We start from the raw sequence: 13981 nt of genomic DNA, 5'->3' as shown, positions 1-13981 counted from the left end.
TACTGGGTGAGGTAGGGGATGCCGTCCTGAGGACTCCCATACACCCGACAGTCCCGGTGCCGCCGGCTGAGGTCGCGGTTCCCTCCACTGTGGTCCCTGCAGGACAGCAGACAGGTAGGAGACTTCGAGGGCAACTGGCCTGAGCCTCCCTCTTCCCCACAGCATCTCTAGGCTTTGAAGTCCTGGGCTGTGGCTTCTAGAGTAAGCCAAGCTGTCAACCCCTTAGGCCTTTGTTCAAGCCTACAATGTCACCACCCCCAATAACCTCAACCTGGCCAATGCCAACCAATCTTTTTGGATTCTCTCAGCTCAGGGTCATCATCCTCTAATTCACCCAAGTGGATCTGATCATACCCGCCTGGTGCCCCTCACCCCCTATACTCTGTGCCAACTGCCACCTAAATATTTCTAATTTTTATATACTCCTACACAGGGCTGTCTCCCCTAGTGGAACTATAATTTCCTCCATAGAAAAGATCCTAATGAGTTTTGCCCTTGTCCAGTGCACAGTAGGTGTTTAATATCTGCCATAAAATGAAAAAAAATGACTGCCTGCCCTCCTCTGGGGCTTCAGATGCCTGATAAGTGGAGTGGTGAGAGGCGGGTGGCAGGAGACCACCCCTTCCTCTCTGCCTCTGCTGGTGCCAGGTGACATCATGAGGAGGGTGGGTGCTCGCCCATCCAGTCTTCCAGACCCCCAGCCCTACAAGCCCAGCTGGGACATGGTTGGGCCAGTGTAGAATGCACCCAGTCCCCCCCAGCCCCTTACCAGTGCTTGTGGGTGCAGAGAATGGCAACCAAGTTGACGCCCTCCTTTTCAATGGAAGCCTAGGGAAGAGAGGAAGTCTGAGCCCAGGGGGCAGGATGCAGGGGGAGGTGTGGAGCAGAAAGAGCCAGGACATGGGTGCTGGTGGAGAGGGGAGGAGAACAGGGAGAGAAGGCAGTGGGGGGCAAGGGATGGAGCTAGAGAGGAGAGAGCTGGGAAGGGGCTGGGGGCAGCAGCTGAGACCCCGAGCAAGGGACACGTGGAGGCAGGGGGAAGTGGGAGAGGGAGGGCAGAGGGAGACTCGCAGAGGGCGTGGACATAGAGCAATAAGGAATGGCAGGGAAAGACAAGAGATCCAGACACCAACGGGTCAGAAAGAGGCCTAAAGGAGTGACAGCCAGCCAGAGACCCTAGACCCACATTCCCCAGCCAGCGCTCCAGCCCTCTGGCTCTCCCAGCCTCCCGCCTTGGTCAGCCGTTCCCTCCCCTAGGCTGAGTATATGCAGGTGTGAACATGGAGGGGGCACGTCCCACAGGCAGAGGGACCAGGGCCAGCCCCTCTCTAGGAAGAAGCTTCCAGTTCCTAGGGGTAACCCCAGGCATCCCCCCAACCCCTGTCCCCATGCTCCCCTCACCTGCACAGCCCGAGGGTCTGAAGGGTCCACAGCCACAGCCAGCCGGGCCTGGGTGTCGATGATGAGGTAGCTGTAGTTGTCCGAGAGGACGGGGATGGGAAGCACCTTCACTCCTGGGGGGCAGAGACAGCTGTGGGTGGGTGACAGGCAGGGAGCCCAGGAATCAGGGGCACATGAAGGGAGCAGGTGGGGGCACAGTGTGGGGCGTGCCGGCCAGGGCAGCCCGAGCTCACCATTGAAGAGGCGGGGCTGGGCTTTGGAGTGGCCTTTGGGGAAGCGATTCCGAGCCCTTCGCAGCTGCTGCCGGTAGAAGAGGTACCCGAGCCAGGTGCGGGTATACAGGCTGTACCTACAGGGGATGGTCCACGGTCAGCCCCCCAGCTCTCCTGGAGCCCTTCGTGGTGCCTGCAGGCCACATCTCTACTCCCGTGGCCACCCCTGAGTGAATGCAATTCCACCCTTGCTTAGTGCCTGCCTTCCGTTTGCCCTGCTCAGTACTCAGGACAAGACGGAGAATAAGACAGACATGCTCAGAACCTGTCAGGGGAGAGATGTGGACTGCCGAATTCACAGAAGAGACTCGGAGAGGGAGGGGTTCAATCTAGCCCAGGGCTGAGCCCCGATGATGAAGTGACATTTACAGGGAAGGGGGAGTAGGAGATAGGAGGCTGAAATGAGGTAGAGAAGATATTAATATATCAAGAAGAGTCAAACTTTAGCATGCATCCCAGTGATCCACGGGGACTGTTAAGGACCACATTCCTGGGCCCTCTCCCATGTCTGGGGTGGGGCCTGGGAATTTGCATTTCCAATAACTCCAGGTGATGCTGCTGCTGCTGCTGGTGGTCCAGGGGCTGCACCTTTGAGAACCACTGGGGTAGATGAAACAACAGGCTGAAGCAGAACAGCAGGACTTGTTTAAGGAAACTAGAAAGTTCTGTTTGGCTGCTTAGTAGAGGAAGCAGTGAGAGGTGAGACTGGATGGGCTGACCAGCCACCCTGCCCCCGGCCATCATTCCAGGCCATGCCAGGCTACATGGTGAAAAGGGGGCACAGAGAACAGAGGAGACCTGTGAGTGACAGAGTCCTCCAAATACAGAATGCTAGTATGCAGAGCCAACTGCACAGGTGTGCGGCCCTCGCAGTCACATAGGGCCACTCGCTCAGAAGGGCCCCACAATTGGTTTAATGCCCTGCTGTCACCACCTTGTAATTATTATTATTATTATTTTTTGAGACAGAGTCTGACTGTATTGCCCGAGCTAGAGTACCGCGGCATCAGCCTAGCTCACAGCAACCTCAAACTCGATCCTCATGCCTCAGCCTCCCGAGTAGCTGGGACTACAGGCATGTGCCACCATGCCCAGCTAATTTTTTCTATATATGTTTTAGTTGGCCAATTAATTTCTCTCTATTTTTAGTAGAGACAGGGTCTCGCTCTTGCTCATCCTGTTTTTGAACTCCTGAGCTTGAGTGATCCTCCCGCCTCGGCCTCCCAGAGAGCTAGGATTACAGGCGTGAGCCACCGCGCCCGGCCACCACCTTGTAATTCTTCATGCTTTATCTTTGACTTTGTGTCTTGTAAGTGGAGACTGCTAGGACAGTGGAACATGCATGTGAGCAGGAGATACACAAAATATGCGTGTGCTCCGTTCCTTGCCTCCCATACAGCGTTTGCAATGCCCCGTGAGCACAGAGCTCCGGGGACTAACTAAGTGTGAAAGTTCAACAAGACTCCAAGTGAGTACAAAATAAGTGTACATCTCTGACCGACCCGGGAGGCTAAGCTTTCAGTTTGCCTTCTTAAGGCAAACTAGAATTTGCCTTAAGAAGACACATCCTGGACATGCTTGAAGCTCTTACTCGAGGGGGGAGAGGGGCATGGGCAATATAAGTAACCTTAACACTTGTACCCCATAATATGCTAAAATTAAAAATAAAAAAAGACACATCCTGGCACATCCATTCTACGGGAGTGGGGGACTTGAGGAGGCTGTGAGTCTTCCCTGAAGGTCTATCATAAAGAAGACAGGAGTGTTCTAAGAAACACAATGACCCAGGAGTGCTGCAGCATCCTTTTTCACTCTTGTCACCACTCCCCCACCCCCATGTTATCCACCCATTTATGCTACAGTGCACACCACCACACTCAGCTAATTTTCAAAAATTTTTTGTGGAGATGGGGTCTCACTATGTTGCCCAGGCTGGTCTCAAACTCCTGATCTCAAGGGATCCCTCCTGCCTTAGCCTCCCAAAGTGCTGGGATTACAAGCATGAGCCTCTGTGCCCAGCCCATAGACCCTTTTTTAGAGAAAAAAAATAAAAGGAAAAGAGAAGAGTAGAGAGGAGAAGAAAAAGAAAAGTAAACAAAAAGAAAATATTTGTCAACATTTACATGGAAAAGACACTGAGTTTTTGAGAGTGGTTCTCAGGGGTGAAAATACCAGTAATCCTTAAATAGTTATTTTGCTTATCTGTATTTTCTGATTATTAGGTAATGTTTTTGAGTCCATGTAATGCTTCTGTACTCAAAGAAAGAGAGGTTGGGAGGGAGGAGGAAAGAAACCAAAAGAAAGAAACTGTAAAGGAATCTTGTGGTTCAGCAATAAGATTATTTCCCCTCACGACCACAACTACACACACACAAATCCCCTATTGTTGGATACTTAGGTTGCTTTTATTTCTTCTTCTTCTTTTTTTTAACATCTACAGACATAAACATTGTTGGTTAAAAAGGAAATGCAAATGCAAAAAAAAAAAAAAAAGGCAGAAAGTGATTTTAAAAATAAATGAAAACTAGACATATATGCTTAAAGATATATTAAGGGTTACAAAACTGCCTCACAGCACACCTGAGGTGTCCATTTGCTCATGTGAGACTATTCTCGGAGAGAGGGGAGACTATAGCAGACTGGGGTGGGGTGGCAGGTGCCACACAAAAGGGGAATTTCCACCGTCTTGAGGAGAGCATCACTTTCTTCCTTGTCCATTCCTTCACAAGTATTTCTTGAGGCCTGACAGCATGTAGGTGCAGGAGGTATGGTGACTCAAGCAGACCAGGTCACTGCCCTCCTGGCACATCCATTCTAGGGGAGCTTGAGGAGGTCGTGAGTCTTTCCCGAAGGTCCCTCAGCAAAGACCCCCCCTTCTGCCTGGGTGGAGGAAGCGGCCGGGCTCAGGTGAGCCATGTGTTGGCCGCCTGATACCACGCCGCTGTGGTTCTGAGACTGAGACGGTGCAGAGCGCGTAGGTCGGGACCCTGGGGGATCTGGAGCAATGGTGGCAGCACACCGGGGGTCCAAGCATCCCTGCCCCAGTGCCATGTCCTGGGCAGGCCCCTTACCTGGAATATTCTTCCCTCTGCTCCTCCAGATTCTGCCCCTGGTCCAAGCCTCGTGCTCCAAGAAGCCTGCCCTGAACATCTTAGCTCCCCTTCTCTCAGCCTGGTCCGAACACACAAATAACACTGGGAGTACCTACCGCACAAGAGCACAGTCTAACACCTGGATGCCCCGGTTAAATCACCCAAGTATGATGAGAAAGAGGACATTTGCATAGTCTCAAAGTAGCTCCTTAACAAGATAGCCACTAATTACAGAGGAAGTGGAGAAACCTGGCCCAACTCTACCTTCAGCCAACGATCAAATTAAACCTTCACAGTAATGACATAAATAACACATCATTTGCCTCTTTTTTTTTCTTGTGAGACAGAATCTTACTCCGTTGCCTTCACTAGAGTGCCGTGGCATCAGCCTAGCTCACAGCAACCTCAAAATCCTGGGCCTGGCCGGGCTTGGTGGCCTGTAATCCTAGCTCACTGGAAGGCTGAGGCAGGAGGATCCTTTGAGCTCAGGAGTTCGAGACCAACCTGAGCAAGAGCTAGACCCCATCTCTACTAAAAATAGAAAGAAATTAATTGGCCAACTAAAAATATACATAGAAAAAATTAGCCGGGCAGGGTGGCACGTAACTGTAGGCCCAGCTACTCGGGAGGCTGAGGGAAAAAGATTGCTTAAGCCCAGGAGTTTGAGGTTGCTGTGAGCTAGGCTGACGCCATGGCACTCTAGCCAGAGCAACAGAGTGAGACTGTGTCTCAAAAAAAACAAAAAAACAAAACTTCTAGGCCGGGCGCGGTGGCTCACGCCTGTAATCCTAGCTCTCTGGGAGGCCGAGGCGGGCGGATTGCTCGAGGTCAGGAGTTCAAAACCAGCCTGAGCAAGAGCGAGACCCTGTCTCTACTATAAATAGAAAGAAATTAATTGGCCAACTAATATATACAAAAAATTAGCCGGGCATGGTGGCACATACCTGTAGTCCCAGCTACTTGGGAGGCTGAGGCAGGAGGATTGCTTGAGCCAGGAGTTTGAGGTTGCTGTGAGCTAGGCTGACGCCACGGCACTCACTCTAGCCTGGGCAACAAAGTGAGACTCTGTCTCAAAAAAAAAACCAAAAAAACAAAACTTCTGGGCTCATGCGATCCTCCTGCCTTAGCTTCCCGAGTAGCTGGGACTACAGGCAACCGCCACCACACCTGGCTAATTTCTTGTTTCTATTTGTAGTTGCTCAGCTAATTTTTCTATTTTAGTAGAGACAGGGTCTCACTCTTGCTCAGGCTGATCACGAACTCCTGAACTCAAGTGATCCTTCCACCTCGGCCTCCCAGAGTCCTAGGATTATAGGCGTAGGCCACCATGCCCAGTGTCTCTTTTTTTTTGTTAATGAAAAAAATTTTTTGAGACAGCATCTCTCTCACTCTATCTCCCAGATTCACTCCGTTGCCTCATGTTTACAGTGAGATGGAAACTCACTGTAACCTCAAACTTCTGGGCTCAAGGAGCCCCCCTGCCTCAACCTCTCAAGTAGCGGGGACTACAGGTACGGGCCACTAAGCCCAGCTATTTTTTTTTTTTTTCAGACAGTCTCACTTTGTTGCCCAGGCTAGAGTGAATGCCGTGGCGTCAGCCTAGCTCACAGCAACCTCAAACTCCTGGGCTCAAGCAATCCTGCTGCCTCAGCCTCCCAAGTAGCTGGGACTACAGGCATGCGTCACCATGCCTGGTTAATTTTTTCTCTATATATATTAGTTGGCCAATTAATTTATTTCTATTTATAGTAGAGACAGGGTCTTGCTCTTGCTCAGGCTGGTTTGGAACTCCTGACCTCGAGCCACCTGCCCGCCTCGGCCTCCCAGAGTGCTAGGATTACAGGCGTGAGCAACCGCGCCCGGCCCCAGCTAATTTTTAAAATTTTTTGTTGAGATGAGGTTCCCCAGGCTGATCTCAGCTTCTGGCCTCAAGCAATTCTCCCTCCTCAGCCTCCCAAAGCGCTGGGACTATCCCACCACACCTGGCCCATTTGCCTCTGGATGTGATGCACTGAGGAGGGCGCTACACCACTGTGGTATTGGTGCCCAAAATGTGTCACCATAATTTATTTGTGAGAAAACCTCGGACAAACCCAGACTGAGGGACATTCTGTAGAATGTCTGGCCAATACTCTTCAAACGTGCCACCAACATGAGCACTCTGAGAAACCATCCCAAACTGGAAGAGACCAGAAGATTAAATGCAATGCAGGATCCTCTGTCGGATTCTAGACCGGAAAAAGGGCAATAGTGGGGAAACTGGTGAATGTAAGGTCTTAGAGTAGTTTATAGAATGGTGTGGATGTGAACCTTTTGCTTTTGATGACTATACTGTGGTTATAAGAGATGTTAACATTTGAGGGAGCTGGGTGAGAGGTATATGGGAATTCCATTTTTTTTTTTTTTTTGGACAGGGCCTCTTTCTGTTGCTTGGGCTACAGTGCAGTGGCCTCATCATAGTTCACTGCAACCTTGAACTCCTGGGCTCAAGTGATCCTCCCACCTCAGCCTCCGGAGTAGCTGGGACTATAGGCATGTGGCACCACCATGCCCAGCCCATTTTTCTATTTTTTTGTAGAGATGAGGTCTCGCTCTTGCTTAGGCAGGTGTCAAACTCCTGACCTCAAGTAAACCTCCCGCCTCTGCCGGTATATGGGAATTCTTTGTACTATTTTGGAAAGTCTGAAATTATTTCAAAATGAAAAGTTAAAAAAATAAAATTACCTAGCACTCTGGGAGGCCAAAGTGGGCAGTTTGCTCCAGGTCAGGAGTTCGAAACCAGCCTGAGCAAGAGTGAGACCCCCATCTATACTATAAATAGAAAGAAATTAATTGGCCAACTAATATATATAGAAAAAATTAGCTGGGCATGGTGGCGCATGCCTGTAGTCCCAGCTACTTGGGAGGCTGAGGCAGCAGGATTGCTTGAGCCCAGGAGTTTGAGGTTGCTGTGAGCTAGGCTGACACCACGGCACTCACTCTAGCCTGGGCAACAAAGTGAGACTGTCTCAAAAAAAAAAAAAAAAAAAATTAAATAAAATCACCCTTTCCTCTCTGCCCAGCACCACCTTGCACCCCTGCCTGAGTCTCGATCCTGTCTTTATTTCTTCCTACAAGGGCTTATGGAAGGAGCAGAGGCTCTGTCAATGGAAAGATTGGGGCTCTTATCACAGCCCCTCCCAGCTCTGTGACCTCGGGCAAGTCATGGGTCTTATAGATAAGGTTCCTCATTTATAACATGGCAATGCCAAGATGTACCCCTCAGGACTGTGCAATGATTAAGTGACATAAGATAACTAATATAAAGCACTCGGGCAAAAGCCTGGCAGGTGGAAGCTATTTAGCAACTGTGGTTTCCTTCCCAAATTCAGCTGGTTGCCCCTACAGCTGCTAGAACATGGTCGTCCACCCTGGGGAGGGACTGTTCCCTGCCTTCCCTCTCTGTATGCTTACTATATGTGCTTTGGTTTTGTCCCCTAACGAAGGGCAAGCTCAGTAAGGGTGGGGCTATACACCAAGAAGCCATAGTAAACAAGGACCCTCTCTTTCGCTCACTTTATTTGGCCAGTATTTCCCGTACGTGCCAGCCACAGTGGAGACAGCAGAGATCAAGACAGATGGGGCCCTGCCCTTCGGGAGCTCATACTGTGGTGAAAGGGAGGCCAGCGGCTTAACCAGAAAACAGGCTGGGCCTGGTGGCTCACGCCTGTAATCCTAGCACTCTGGGAGGCCGAGGCGGGCAGATCGCTCAAGGGCAGGAGTTCAAAACCAGTGAGATCCCGTCTTGCTGAGCAACAGCAAGATCCTGTCTCTACTAAAAATAGAAATTATCTGGACAACTAAAAATATATATATAAAAAATTAGCCGGGCATGGTGGTGTGTGCAAGTGGTCCCAGCTACTCGGGAGGCTGAGGCAGGATTGAGGAGGATTGCTTGAGCCCAGGAGTTTGAGGTTGCTGTGAGCTAGGCCGGGCAACAGAGACTCTGACTCAAAAAAAAAAAAAAAAAACCAGATAAGTCAGCAAACTGCCAGTTAACTGAGCTGGGGATGGAAAAGAGTGGCCGGAAGAGGCCCTCCTATAGGCAGTGTGCCCAGGGAAGGCGTCTTATCTCGGAGGGTGACATTTGAGGTGGAAACTGAGAGATGGGGCTAGCAGTGTGGGCTGTTCTGGGTGGTATGGCACCAGAGCCCAGGCAGGCAGGAGCATGGCGTGTTTTAGGAGCTGCCTTAGGGTCTCCAGGCAGGGCTGGAGAGGCAGAGAGTGCCAGAGAAGGGGTCGGCGAGGTGGGCAGGGGCCAGGCCTTGGAGAGAGGAGTGGAAAATTGCTGGCAGGCCTTGGGGCAGGGGCATAGCATCTGATGCCTTCTCTGAGAGCTCGCTGGGCTGCTGGGTGGCGGATGCAGTGAAGGGTGGCCAGAGGGACCGAGTTATCCAGGTGGGGAGAGGATGGGGACCTGGGCTAGAGAGGGTGCTGGGGGTGGAGACGGTGGGTACAGCAAGACTGAGCTCTGTGCCCAGTTTGGATCTGGGGGAGGCAGGAGTCTGAGGACTTAGTGACGCCGGACACGTGCCCCAGGCCTGTGTCCTCCCTGACAATGACTTCCACTCGGCTCTCCAAGTTGCTAAGCTCTGGCTCCTCCTTCATCTGCCTGCACGGTTGGCTGAGTCATAGTCACCAGGGTCAGCTCTTCCTCCTGCCCCTCTTTCTGGGACAGGCCCTCACATCCTTATAATTAGCCTTCTCTCTGGCACATGCCGCCAAAACAGGATCTGTCTCAATTCTGCCTTTCACCACCCATCACAAAGGCTCACCCATGGGAATAGGCCCTGGAAGCTCTGACTGAGGCCCTTATAAGAGCCGAGCCTCCTCCTCCAGCTCTCTGCCTCCAACCCAAACTGCAAAGCATGGCAAAAGTCTAAGTTCCTAAAGCACTGCATTGGACGGAGGCCTGCTTCTGCTCCAAAGTCTCAGTGGCTCCCCACTGCTTATGAGCAAGCGTCTGACTCCCAGGCAGGCCTCCTGTCAACTGAGACCAAAGAGTCTCTGCCTCTTCCCCTCCTATAGGACCCAAGGAAAATCCTGTGCTCCCAAGAGCGAAAGAACAGAAACCCCCTAAATGACTGTCATCAGAAAAATGTATAAATAAGTCCCGATATACTCTGGCCATGGAAAACTACACAGTCAGGAAAACAAACATCGAGAGCAATGCGTTTCACTGTGCACAATGTTCAAGCACATACTGAAGAGAAAACAATCTGACAGTATTTATTAAAAATACAAAGGCATGCAAAACTGGCATGCACATTGCTTAGGGAGAGAGACCTATTAGTAAAAGAATAAAAGCAGCTGAAGGATGATCACCATCCACCCAGGGCAGGGTAGATGCGGGTCTTCCACACCAGCCACGATGTTTTATTTCTCAAGCTGGGGGATGGCGTGAGAAGATTGCTACATCATCTCTCCTTTTCTGAATTTGGGAAATAATTCATTAAAATGTCAAAATTGCCATCCTTCTCCCGTCTCTTCTTTGGCAGGTCACTATCTCTGGAGTACCCTTCTCTCTGACTTCCGGGCTTCCCCACTTACTGGAAGACAGCCATCTTCTAGGGCTCAGCTCAAACCCGTCTCCTCCGAGACATGGGCCCTGGTGATGCCAACAGAAAGCCTCAGCCTCCCCAGCGCTCCCCAGGGGCTGGCCCCTCAGCGGCAGAGGCATGCGACTTAACTGCGTCTCGCCAGGCACCCTGTCAGTGAGAGCCTGGCCCAGGCGGGCACACTCCCGTATGCGTCTTTGCCAACACCCTTGGAGCTCCCAGCAGCCACACAGCACAGCAAGTGGCACTCAAGAAATGCCAGTTTGTGGCCGGGTGCGGTGGCTCACGCCTGTAATCCTAGCACTCTGGGAGGCCGAGGCGGGAGGATGGCTCAAGTTCCGGAGTTCGAAACCAGCCTGAGGAAGAGCGAGACCCCATCTCTACTAAAAATAGAAAGAAATTAATTGGCCAACTAATATATATAGAAAAAATTAGCCGGGCATGGTGGCGCATGCCTGTAGTCCCAGCTACTCGGGAGGCTGAGGCAAGAGGATTGCTTGAGCCCAGGAGTTTGAGGTTGCTGCGAGCTAGGCTGATGCCACGGCACTCACTCTAGCCTGGGCAACAAAGTGAGAGTCTGTCTCAAAAAAAAAAAAGAGAAATGCCAGTTTGGTGTTTAGGAAAGACTGGGGGTGGGGGTGGGCGTGGGGGCAGGCACAGCACACAGGTGGTAAGTGAATCCCATACTACGCCAGGACTGTGTGCCCTGTGACACCCACTGGGCGTGTCTTGCCCAATTTACAGCCTCCTCCACCCCTGCTCTCCCCTCCCCTCCTCACCCACCTGCATCCTAGGCCCCTCCCCTCTCCCTGCAGTAGACCCAGCCAAGCAGGGTGCTCTGCCAAGCAGGTCACAGACACCCAAGAGTATGGGGTGGGGCTGTGTCACTCACTAGGGCACAGGACTTCTCCTGCCCTGGGCACTGGAGCCAGGGCCCAGAGCTAGGAAGGGGAGAGGGGGGCTGGGAGTGGGAGGACGTAGAAAGAGCACTGGACAGGTGTCTAAGACCCGGTGTCCAGTCCCTGCTCTGCCTGCACAGGTCGAAGCACCTCTGGAGCTCAACTGCCTCATCTTTAAGAACAGTAGCCACTACCTCAGCTCTTCTTCCCCTGTGAGCGATGACCTCAGGTCCTGGGGGGCTGGGGGCGCTTGCTTGGGATCGAGGAGAAGCCAGTGGTGGGGCAGAGATTCACCCCTGGCAGGCAGCCTGAGCCAGAAGCCCACCCTCTTAGCCACAAGAATCCTCCCCAAACCCCAAATGAAGGACTAGGAAGAGACTACTGGCCCTGAACTATTTTGGGGCTGACCTAACTCCTTTGAGGGCCTTTTCTGAGAAAAATAACACAGCAGGATGGTTACACTGACCCAGGCACACAGCCCAGAATCTGGACTCCGGGACCTCCCAGAGCACTGGCCTTAGGCATTGAGGAGGGGTCACAGGCCCCTCTGAGATGCTGCCAACTGCTTGGAATGCTCTCTCTGGACATTACACGGGCAGCACTCTGCAGGCAACTGCAGAGGGCCAGAGACCTCACGGCAGGTCCTATTAAGACCCCTGGCCAGGAGAGGTGGCTCACACCTGTAATCCTAGCTCTCTGGGAGGCCGAGGCGGTCGGATTGCTCAAGGTCAGGAGTTCAAAACCAGCCTGAGCAAGAGCGAGACCCCGTTTCTACTAAAAATAGAAATTAGTTGGCCAACTAAAAATGTATAGAAAAAATTAGGCTGGGCGAGGTGGCTCACGCCTATAATCCTAGCTCTCTGGGAGGCCGAGGCGGTCGGATTGCTCAAGGTCAGGAGTTCAAAACCAGCCTGAGCAAGAGCGAGACCCCGTTTCTACTAAAAATAGAAATTAGTTGGCCAACTAAAAATGTATAGAAAAAAATAGGCTGGGCGAGGTGGCTCACACCTGTAATCCTAGCTCTCTGGGAGGCCGAGGCGGTCGGATTGCTCAAGGTCAGGAGTTCAAAACCAGCCTGAGCAAGAGCGAGACCCCGTTTCTACTAAAAATAGAAATTAGTTGGCCAACTAAAAATGTATAGAAAAAATTAGGCTGGGCGAGGTGGCTCACGCCTGTAATCCTAGCTCTCTGGGAGGCCGAGGCGGTCGGATTGCTCAAGGTCAGGAGTTCAAAACCAGCCTGAGCAAGAGCGAGACCCTGTCTCTACTATAAATAGAAAGAAATTAATTGGCCAACTAATATATATAGAAGAAATTGGCTGGGCATGGTGACGCATGCCTGTAGTCCCAGCTACTTGGGAGGCTGAGGCAGGAGGATCCCTTGAGCCCAGGAGTTTGAGGTTGCTGTGAGCTAGGCTGATGCCATGGCACTCACTCTAGCCTGGGCAACAAAGCGAGACTCTGTCTCATAAAAAAAAAAGAAAAAAGAAAAAATTAGCCCGGCATGGTGGCGCATACCAGTAGTCCCAGCTACTTGGGAGGCTGAGACAGGAGGATCTCTTGAGCCCAGGAGTTTGAGGTTGCTGTGAGCTAGGCTGACACCACAGCACTCAAGCCAGGGCAACAGAGTGAGACTCTGTCTCAAACAATAAAAAAATAATAATTAAAAAAATATAATAATAAAAAAATAAAGACCCCTGAACCAGAGAATCATGAGGATCTCTTTCAAATCCAGGTTCTGAGGTCTGCCAGCCTGGACTGATGGCAGGGTGGATGGTTCCGTGGCTCCTGCTGTGAGCCAGATGGAGAACCTGCGTTCCTCTATCTCCAAGCCCAACTCCACCCAGCTGGGATGTCACTGCCCCTTGTAAGGGCCCCTGGTTTCTTGAGCCATTACCAGAGATACAGCTTCTTTTCTTTTGTTGCCAGAGGCCGAAGCAGGAACTCCGTGCCCATGTCCCAGTTTCCCTTTCTATAAAACTGAGTGCTCCCCCTCTCTAAAAGAGCAGTTGGGCCCAGAGAGTTCACATGACTCACAAGGTGACACAGGGTTCACACTCTGCCGTGGAGTTCCCAGGCATGGCCAGCAAGCTGGGGTCTAGGACCAGGCTTCTCAAAGATGGGCCTTGGCCTGCCTGCATCAGAATGATCTGGGGGTAATGGCTAAACAGGAAGATTCTGATCTCTTTCTCCCTCCCTTCCTGGATTCTGATTCAGCAGTTCTGGGGCCCGGAACTACCCACCATCACCCACCAAAAAGAAAATAAAGTTTCCTAATTCCTAGGCTCCCAGGTGGGAGCCGGAGAAGCCGCTCCGCAGGGTGGGGCTGGGGCACTTTGCAGCCAGCCGGGGGTGAGCTGCAGCTTCCCTGAGGGACCCTCCCTGCGGGCTTGCAGCTGGGGACACGGCACCAGCACCCCAGTGTGGGGTCACAGTGCACCTCCCACTCCGTGCCTCAGAGAGCCAGAGGGAGGCTTCTCTGGCATCTGAGTCTGAGCCTCGGGCCCCATGGGAGGCCATGAGGGACAGCTGGGGACAGTGAGACACTGCCCTCGCATACACCCCTCCCTCTGGCACACAGTAGAAAACACACAATGAAGCTTTTCTTCTTCCCCTCCTCCCGCGGGCAGTTCCACCAGTCCCGGGAGAAGCCTAAGGGCTTTCAAGTGTCTGTCCCAGCTGGGCCCAGGGGCCCGGCCTCAAGCCAGCTGGGGCAGGAGG

General features: G+C 52.0%; 1 protein-coding gene across 2 annotated transcripts in view; it reads right to left on the bottom strand.

Annotated features, from left to right (window-relative positions):
- Positions 1-13981, bottom strand: part of PNKD (PNKD metallo-beta-lactamase domain containing) — a 71171-nt gene that overhangs the window by 4819 nt on the left and 52371 nt on the right. For both annotated transcript variants that reach the window (XM_012740224.3, XM_012740225.2), the window contains 4 exons: positions 1635-1750; positions 1402-1514; positions 770-828; positions 4-96 (listed from right to left, as the gene is read on the bottom strand). In XM_012740224.3, the coding sequence (XP_012595678.1) occupies positions 4-96; positions 770-828; positions 1402-1514; positions 1635-1750 (381 nt within the window). The remainder of the gene's footprint in view (positions 1-3; positions 97-769; positions 829-1401; positions 1515-1634; positions 1751-13981) is intronic.

The sequence above is a fragment of the Microcebus murinus genome, chromosome 8 (assembly GCF_040939455.1).
Source record: "Microcebus murinus isolate Inina chromosome 8, M.murinus_Inina_mat1.0, whole genome shotgun sequence".
NCBI lineage: Eukaryota > Metazoa > Chordata > Mammalia > Primates > Cheirogaleidae > Microcebus > Microcebus murinus.
This window is presented reverse-complemented; position numbering and strand designations above follow the sequence as displayed.